The following is a 10,383-nucleotide window of genomic DNA, read 5'->3' on the forward strand; positions in this document are numbered from 1 at the left end:
AGAATTTAAAAACTGCATAATGAATAGTTTTGAAATGTCGGATCTAGGTCTATTGCACTATTTTCTTGGGTTAGAAGTGAAGCAAGGATCAGATGGAATTTTTATTTCACAAAGAAAGTATGCAATGAATCTACTCAAAAAATCTAACATGATGGTACAAGTTTAACAAACGTAAGATACTACAAAAGTTTGGTTGGAGGTTTGATTTATCTAACTCATACTCGACCAGATATTGCATTCTTTGTTGGTGTAGTATTCAGGTTTATACATAGCCCAAGCAAACATCATCTCGGAGCTGTTAAAAGAATTCTACGTTATATTACTGGAACTACAGATTATGGTATTTGGTATTCTCATAATTTTAATTGTAAATTATTTGGTTTCACTGATAGTGATTGGACAGGAGGTTTAGATGATCGAAAGAGTACTTCAGGCAATGTTTTTAGCCTCGGATCAGGAGCTATATCTTGGAGTTCTAAAAAGCAAGCAACAACTGCGTTGTCGACATCGGAAGCAGAATATGTAGCCGCAACATCAGCAACTTGTCAAGCAATATGGCTTAGAAGACTTCTTAAAGATCTTCATCAAGAATAAAAAGAAGCAATGGAAATATTTTGTGACAATAAAGCCACAATTGCAATGACGAAGAATCCAACGTTTCATGGAAGAACGAAGCATATAGAGATACGCTATCATTTCATCCGAGGTCTTATAGCGAGTGGAGCTATAACATTGAAGTATTGTAGAACAAATGAACAAGTTACGGATATCCTCACCAAGTCATTCAAAAGCATATTTATTTCATATCGTAAATCGGTGTATGAAACTATGAATCAAGGGGGAGTGTATAAAATTATGAATCAAGGGGGAGTGTTGAGATTTGATTCATAGTTATCTAGATAGTTATCATGATCTAGTAGTTATAGGGTGGTTTCAATAACTACCTTAATCATGATCTAATAGTTATAGGGTGGTTTCAATAACTACCTTGAGTGAGATAGTTATCATTAGATCCTATAAATATGATCATAGTTCATGAAGCAAGAGATATCGAGAGTGTGTGCATTTGGAAATATCTTATAAGTGTTCTTGTCAATCCTCATGTTTTAAATATTACATCGCTTTTCTTGAATCGAAACGATTTCTTTTTAATTGCATTGTAGTATTCTCTTTTATCGCTTCTTTGCTCCTTCATCATCAACACTTAGAGCCACAGACCACCTGCATCCCGAAGAAGCGGCATCAGCTTACCACTGAGGTGGAGTGACATGATCCTATCTATGGAACCCACCAGCCTACCGCCGATGAATATGGCCGGCACTACCGGCCTGTGGCCCAATAGCTTGACGAGTGCCTTCTCCATCTCCACCCCCCTCGGCTCCTCGTCCAGCTCGTGGATGGCGGCATTGACCCCGAGCTCATGGAACAGGCTCTTCACGCTGTAGCACATGCAGCATGAGCTGACGCTGAAGATGACCACCGCCCGTTGTGAGGCTAACTTCATCACCTTCTCCATCGAATCAACCAAGATGAGCTCCGTTAAGAAGTGTTGTGGGAAGAACTGGCTGTGTCAGTAATGCCCGGGTTGTGCTCGACTTCTGCTCGCTGCGAGTCTTGCTTATATAGGCGCAAAAAGTGCATGATCACTGGATAATTAGGCCTCATGCACCAGTGCTTTTAAGGGAAGACAAGTGCTGTTCCAGTGGTGTATATGCTCTCACATCTTGTTGTTTCAGACCAAGTTGGTACTTGGAGGAGTTGGATGATGATGATATCCTTTACTTTTTCAACCAGGTGATCGAACAGATAAGGCTACTCATACAAGAATATTTGGGAAGGCAACTCCACTGTCAGCTTTGATGCCAAGAAATGCCTTGCATCTTGATAAGGTTTGAATTCTCTCTTTACGTGAGCACAGAGAACATGTTACAGGACACTTGAAACACAGGAGCTGGATGTGGGAAAGAATAAGTCTGCTACTTGGCAGCAAATGTGTTGACAAACATCACGCCAAGTGATCGACCAAATGCCGCGATATCGTTGGCATCTTGTGTTAACCTGCTCTGCTCTCGACTGTCTCAAGCTGAAATGGAAAGATATATACAGAGACTTGGATGCATTGACTTTTTTGCTGACCATATGATAGAATTGGTTGCATCTTCAAAGAACAGATTAGAAACATCATCATCACAGGTTTTGCATGGGGAGATATTATATGTTGTAGATGAATGAGGTCCTGACCTTTTGGTTGATGGTAGTGCTCATTGGTTTTGAGATAAATTGATGTCGACTAACTTGAGCATTGGAGGGACACATTCTCGACTTCTTTTATCTTTCAGGCATGTTCATCAGATTCATCCGGCTCGACAACTTTCTCTTGAAGGTCATGTTCCCAAATTGGAGTAAGCTTTTCCTTTCCCTTATCCTTTGGCTGGGTATCTATCAAAGATATGTTCCAAGGAGACAAGCCAGCTGCAGCTTAAGAGAGAGGAACACAAAGTCACCAATTTGTTCGTATCCGTATGCACATCACTTCATCAGTTCAATCGAATCTTTGATGCTGCTATCCACGCTTAATTCATCTTTTGTTCTATCTTGGATTGCTGTCTGTAGATAAGGATTTCTTTTGCATCAACAAGATGCAGGTCTTCACAGAATGTGCAAACACTATGAAAAAGAGATGACATAAAAGCTAGAACACTTGGCTTTTCAGAATGTGTTAATGGAGTTCTACAAAAACAGGTCTGGTTTCTAATTATACTTGGAATCTTAAGTGAGATAAAAGCATGTTAAAGACCTTAATATTGACTTGTTTGATTCTAAAGTATTCTGGTGTCTTGCAGTTTCTCTTTCAGTGTTCCTAGTCATCAACAAGTTAAAGAATTTTTTGATCCTTGGAGAACAGTATACATTACTTGTTAGCTTTAACCGCATTACTACATTTATGAAATTGGATTTATCTTCTTACTTTAAATCTCTAAATTATTTTGTTTCACACGTACATCATGGATTAAATGATTGCTCTTGAACTTCTGTTTATACAGCAGCACTTTTTTTTTTTCTCTTGGAATTTTTTCTTTCTTTTTTTTTTCTTTGCATATTAACCTCATGCTTGAATACAACAAATTGTTTTGTTTTTAATTAAATTTCTGGTGACATCAAGCTCAACTTCAAATATTGTTTAATTAAATTGTGTTTTTATTGGTAAATGTTATCATTCAATATGTGACCCAATCTAGATAGAATAAGTTATCAGGTAACTCAACACGACTTAAATCTAACTAATGTTTACATAATTTTTTATTCATGTTTTTATGAATATATGCAAAGGGTGTAAAAGCACATAATTCTTTATGTACACATTATTTTTTACTTATAATTTTATGTATAATTATTCTTTTAATTAGTTATTCTTGCACTTAAAGCATATTTTTCAATATAAGGGCTTTCTTACCTACAAGTTTTCAGTTTTGTTTTTATTTAAAAATATCGATCATTCATGTGCTCTTATTATGTATGATCTACTCAGTATGGTGGTTTTCAGAATCGGATCGAACATCAAAACTCGATTGATTAGATTTAAGATAGACGATTACTTTATGAATATATTAGACGTAAAGTCAGTCTCTAATTTTTTCGATTTGATTGATTAGTCGATTCGGTCCGATCCAGTTTTTCTAATTATACTTACTACTCAACATACGTTACAGGATGGATTAAGGGTTAGCCGATGGATGATGAAGGAGATGAAGATGAAGATGACACTCAGCAGCACAGCATCCACCTCCACATGCTCCAAGTTTTATTCCACCCTCTCCTGCAGCAATCCTTGGGCATCTGAGTGACACCGAATCTTGGCTTTCGCATGGCCTTATCCGGAACTATCCGGAAACGAATCCAACACACTTGTTCTTGAAAGAAGATACACACACGTCTCTCTCTTTCACAAACTGTGAATATGGCTGTCATGTCTTCTGACGCAAGAGCCGATCAAGCACTGTGCAACGATGAGACAGACTATTCTCGATCGCCTGCGTGATCTCATCCACTTGAAGGAGATGATGATGAGCCATCGAACAGAACTTTTCTGTAAGAGGTGGCAGATCAACCTCAACGTCCGTATGCTTCATCTGCTTTAATGCAGAAGCTCGTGTCGGTACAGTATGCATGCTCAGGTCAAAATGCTGTGTGCAAACACCAGAATCAATGCAAGATTTGGCTCACAGATATGCTTGTCACGTACACCTGACACAAGTAACACGCAGCTGAGCAGTAATATCACAGATTCATGCTGCAGAAGAATATTAGCTCCGGTAAAATCATGCATAAGAAAATCTTTTTATTGTGTTGAAAAATAAAATTTATAAATAAAAAGAGAATATATTAATATAAAATAATTTCTTCAGTAATTTATGTCTTTTATCCTCCCTTAACATGATATCAGAGTCATTTCTTGATTTTCTCCTTAGCGACAGTAAGTCTTCTCTTCTCGCGCACTGATTGACTATCTCGAAATCGATAGACAGACTTCAAGCCCATTTTTTATTGTTGTCGCTCATCTCTGTGAAAGTGGTCCCGAGCAAATCGTCATAAAGGTCCACTCCTAACATCTCGAAGTGGACCAACTTTCCCGTCGGACTCCACCTCAGCTGCATCGTCATCGGGTCGAACTACAGCCACTCGGCCCGACGACATTCTTTACTATTGATTTTCCTCTGTCCTTTCTTGCAGAAGCAGAGCCGACACCAAGAATCCTCTCAAACCACCACGGAAGCAGCATTATCTGCCTTTCAAACCGCAGCGGAAGTAGTAGAGATCTGCCTAAGATCTACCTCTCAAACCACAATGGAAGCAGTAGAGATTTGCCTCTCAACCCTCTGATGCAAACGGGCTGCGGGTTGCCAACTACTGTAGCTTCCTCTTCCCTCCTCTCTTCTTTCCTCAAATCCAATAGCTCTTCTCACAAACCTCCTCTCTTCTTTCCTCAAATCCCATTGTTCTCCAAACCCCCAAATTCTCTTCACTATGAGACCGCTGCTCTACAGCAAAAAAAAAAAAACCAAAAACAAAAACAAAAACTACTTGCGATGTCTTTATTATCTTCTTCTAACATTCCAGTTATTATTTATGTAGGGAATAGTACTTCTCCTGTTGAACTTATCTCCATCAATGCTATCACGCTAATCCCTTTCAGGTTGTCCAAAGGTGACAACTACATATCCTGACGGGCTCAGTTTTCTAATATCTTATTTGGCTATGACTTGTTAGGCTACATTGATGGCTCTCTTAGTTGTCCACCATCCATGATCACCATCCCCGGAGATGTAACATCCACTATTAAAAAAAAAAAAAATAGTAAATGCTTGTTTGTAAATATGAGGATTATTTAAATATTTTTTTATTAAATAATATTATATTAAATTTTATGGCTAAGGACCTAAGAGTAAATAATAAAATTTTGATATGATTTATAGAATATTCAGAATTGAGTAAATAAAAATAAAATAAAATAAAATGGAGGACATGTGTCATTAACAAGGATGAGTCACTTGTATTTATTCTAAAGTTGACACCTAAACCCCCCATGCATGCTTGCCACCTCACTATTTTAGCATGAGCCAAACCTAAGTAATTTAAAGCACCATTAAAAAGAAACTTTGCAGCCAACGTTAGTTTGAGGAGAAGAAGAAGAAGAAGAAGAAGAAGAAGAAGTGGAAACTTTGTTTGAGGTTTTGCATCAACTCCCTATATTTGGGAATCAAACTCATCTAAGGCAAGTGTTCTAACCTCTTCCTACAGAATTTCTAATCTCTGTTTTCCTTTTAATACTTCATAATTCAAAAGATTTCAGCTTAGTACCAAACCTTTCTTTCCTTTTGATACAAAGTCATGAATCTGAAATTTTTCGGTAATCTGACTTCTATATATTGTTTTCAATCTAACTTTTAGCACGAAATTCTGATTTAAGCAAAGCCTAATCCATTTGAAAGTAGACTCAAATATCTTTCTTTTGACACTGAGATTGAATGATTTGGAGTCTAAATGCCTACTAAGACTTCTATTTTAATTAACCCTACAAATTCTATAAAATAGGGACTGAAATTTCTGACCTTCTGTTACTAAATTGCTCATAACTCTCTAGTGAAAATTCTGAATTATGCAAATCTTGTTCTTTTGAAACTAGATTCGCATATCTTTCTTTTGATATATAATTTAGTAATTTTGAAGTATGTTTGCCTTCTGAAACATCTGTTTAAATTGACTCTATTAATTCTGCAAAACAGAGATGATCAATTCTGACATTCTATTACTAAATTGCTCATAACTCTCTAGTGAAAATTCTGAATTATACAAAACTTAGTTCTTTGGAAAATAGATTCGTATATATTTCTTTTGACATATAATTTAGAAATTTTGATGTATGTTTGCCTTCTAAAAAATCTATTTAAATTGATTCTATCAAGTCTGCAAAACAGGGATGATCAATTTTGACCTTCCTTTACTCTATTTGTTGTAACTTCCTGTTAAGAACTCAAAAAATTATAAATCTGAGTTCATCCGAAAATAGATTGATATAGCTTTCCAATGACATCTGTTTTTAGTGATTGGAGCATGCTTGATCACTCAAACAATTCAGGAAATGTACCATTCAAATTCTATCAGAATTGAAAACTTTGTTGGGTTTTGCCTATTCAATTTTCATCCTGTTGGAAAATTGATTTCTGCTAAAATCTTCTTCAATTGAGCATTATACTAGTCCTTTGAAATTCTTGTATTGTTCATCCTGAAGTTGTTATATATCTGAAATTTATTATGTAATGCTTTGTTTGCATTACCTTGTTTGATAAAGGCACATGCATATCTTCGTTGTTCCGCATGTGCTTCTGATATGTGCCAATGTTATTGTTCATACTACCCTTTTTGTACTCTGGTGTCTTATGGGATATTGTGAACCTTTACTAGAAATGGTAAAGGGAGTTATGCTTAGAGCTCGCGATTGCTCTACCGGCCCCATTGACTTCACTCAGACGTGGGTGGATGGAGCTCCCAGACGTGGGAGACTTATGCTTGGTGGTCATCCAGAAATGGATGAATCACATTATGTATGTGGTCCCACAGCGCCATCTATGTTTATTGATATGATATCCAAAGCTTTGTTTATGAGTTCATATTATGCTTTGGATAAAAATAGAATGCATGCTACATCAAAAATGACATACAAGCTTGTGTTTATTATTCGGTTCACTTGTTATACTTTGAAATGTTTCGTTGGTCATTATTATGGCCCCAAACACTCTTATGCCTTTGATATGCACCTAAATGATTCATGTGTCATTTGATACATGCCTAAATGCTTCTTTTGTCAATGAAATGCTCCAATTTCCTTTCTCCTATTGTTATGTCTAATGCCTGTTTTTGAATGAGGTAAACCTTTGAGATTTTATATCAAATGAGATGACTTCAAATGAACACTTGTATTTCTACTTTTGTATCTTGATACTAAGCCTGCTTGAACTTCTCCTATCGCCATGGATATGTTAGACGCTTGCTGAGCTCTTTATGCTCACCCCGTTGCTATATAAATTTTTCAGGGTAGCTTGTCACGCATTGAAAAGCTAGAATTGGGTTAAAGCAGTGAAAAGCTAGAAGATTTTTGAGCTAATCTTTGTTGGATGATAGGTTTTTGTTGTATAGTATACTTTACTTCTGATGTAATGTTAAGGATCTGTTGATACTTATGTGTTGTAAAAGTTTAAAGGACCGCTTATGTGTATGGAATGATAAGTTTAAGTTGTATAAGGATAAGAACTCATGGTAAATAATTATCTTTTTGTGATTGTATATACTTCTACGATTATGGATTTGTGTTGTGGTTGATGTTTAGTTGAGTTGCCTTTGGATTTTGTGAATCTCTGAGTGAAGTGGATTATGATTTATGTAACGTACATGTTTATGAATTGTGAATATTGATTTTTGAATGATTCTTAGTATCCTCAAATTGTTAGATTGGATCCTGGATTGAATTGATGATGAATTATAATATTATTGATTTTAGACAGGGTCACACTTCCTGAATGTGATAATTCGGGGGGTGTGATAGGAGATCCTAGTCCAGTACCAAATCCAGCTCACAAACTATGGCTGTGTCAAGATCGTCTTATCCTCGAATTCTTCGCGTACTTGCAAGATCAATCTTCTATCCAAACTAATGGTGACAAAACAAGATTGAAGTAATATCACTGATTATCTACAAAATATCAAAGTTATCATCGATGATTTGGCTTTGATAGGTCATTCCCTATATGACGAAGAGGTCATCATCCATACTCTTAATGGCCTCGGAGACGAATACAAGGAATTGGCAATTGTAATTCGGGCATGCGACTCACCAGTATTATTTGAAGAACTCTATGACAAGTTGACTGACTATGAGACATATTTGAAGCATGAGGATAAACTGCTCGAACCAACTATCACAGCTCAAGTCAATCACAAGTCCAAACGGAAGAGCACTCAGTACACTATGAACATCACTAAAGGTTTAGCCAATACATCTCTTGACCCTATTGTCACAGACTTAGTTGGTTTTTCCTAAGTCGTGCGGCACCCTTGCATGTCTGTCCGTAAAGTTTAGCCTTCCTAAAATCTCTCATGGTCCCTTAGGACCTACAAAAGAGAAAACGGGTTAGAGAAAGTGCCTCACTCGGGATCCGCAAGCAAACATTTCCAAAAACACTTCATAGACAATGCAAATTACAAACAGACTTTACAAGCTCTGAATGGTTGCATGTTAGAACCCTTGCAGATTCTAAACTTAGGGTTGATCTCTTAGGGGATCGGCCTCCTTGGAACTCTATAGGGGTTTCTCCCTCCAAGTTGCTGCTCAAAGGCTGCAGAAAAGATTCATCTATTGCTTATGAAAAAAGGTGGAATACATGACTATTTATAGGGCTTCTAAACCCTAACTCCTAATAGGACTCTTACTTAAGACTCCTACTTCTAACCAACTCATAATAGGACTCCTACTCAAGACTCCTACTTCTAACCAACTCTTAATAGGACTCCTACTCAAGACTCCTATTCATTTACAACTCCTTATTCTTCTCTAAGAAATAACCTCCTAACCCTAGCCGGCCACTTCACCTCTTTAATAGGGGTCAGCTTAGGTAGGTTTTACATGAATGTCCCTCTCAATTAGGACTCTCATAGCTAGAGTCCTAACAAACCCGCCCTCTTCAAATCAGCCTTGTCCTCGAGGCTGACGATTCATGAATTTTTGGAATTTGATCTTCAAGTCATCATAGTTCTCCCAAGTGGCATCTTCTGTTAGTAGGTTTGCCCACTGTATTAGCAATTCAGTAGTGGATCGTCGTCGTCGAGTCATGATCTGTCGATGAATAATGGCACTTGGCTGAGTCTGAAGTTCTCCTTGGGTAGTCATATTTGGTGGGTGGCTTTGGGCTGTCTCCAAGCACCTATTTACAACTTCCGTTTGGCCGTCGGTTTGTGGGTGATATGCCATACTCCTTTTCAATTTAGTATCCTTATAGTGTAATTCTTTTGAGTCCCAATTGTAATGAGCCATGGGGCTTGGTGCTTCCTCCAATTTTTTTATAATCTTATTAGTCTCTGAATCTTCCTGCCATTCCATCTTAATATCCTTAAGAAAGTCGCTGGTCGGAAGTGAAACGGCCGAAACTTCAACTTGCTCGGGTAGCTGCGAAAGCGCATCTGCAAGAACATTCTCTTTCCGCTTTTTGTAAGTTATTTCATAATCAAATCCAAGAAGTTTTGTTACCCATTTTTGCTGCTCAGGGGATGATATCTTTCGCTCCAAAAAGTACTTGAGGCTTTTATGGTCGGTTTTAATTTGAAATCGTCGGCCAATCAAGTAGGGTCTCCACCTCGTTGCTGTGTGCACAATGGCGAGCATCTCCTTATCATATGTTGACTTATTTTGATGGGAGGGAGATATTGCCTTGCTAGTGTATGTGAGTGGTGGACCATCTTGCATGAGAATGGCTCCAATTCCGACTCCAGATGCGTCGGCCTCAATAATGAAGGGTCGGTTGAAATCTGGTAGTGTTAGCACCGGCGTCGTCGTCATGGTTGCCTGTTAGGACTCTAGCTTGGAGAGTCCTAATTGAGAGGGACATTCATGTAAAACTGTTAGGACTCTAGCTAGGAGAGTCCTAATTGAGAGGGACATTCTGTTAGGACTCTAGCTAGGAGAGTCCTAATTGAGAGGGGCATTCATGTAGGAGGTGTTTTCTTAGAGAAGAATTAGGAGTTATAAGGGAATAGGAGTCTTGACTAGGAGTCCTACTTGGAGTTGGTTAGAAGTAAGAGTCTTAAGTAGGAGTCCTATTAGGAGTTAGGGTT

At 37.6% G+C, this 10,383-nt stretch overlaps 1 protein-coding gene across 1 annotated transcript; it reads right to left on the reverse strand.

Annotated features, from left to right (window-relative positions):
* Positions 1-1,204: 1,204 nt before the first annotated feature.
* On the reverse strand, positions 1,205-1,516 carry LOC135608717 (glutaredoxin-C1-like). The gene has a single exon (XM_065101746.1). The coding sequence runs from the start codon at positions 1,514-1,516 to the stop codon at positions 1,205-1,207; it is 312 nt and encodes a 103-aa protein (XP_064957818.1).
* Between the last annotated feature and the right edge of the window lie 8,867 nt (positions 1,517-10,383).

The sequence above is a fragment of the Musa acuminata genome, chromosome BXJ2-4 (assembly GCF_036884655.1).
Source record: "Musa acuminata AAA Group cultivar baxijiao chromosome BXJ2-4, Cavendish_Baxijiao_AAA, whole genome shotgun sequence".
Taxonomy (NCBI): domain Eukaryota; kingdom Viridiplantae; phylum Streptophyta; class Magnoliopsida; order Zingiberales; family Musaceae; genus Musa; species Musa acuminata.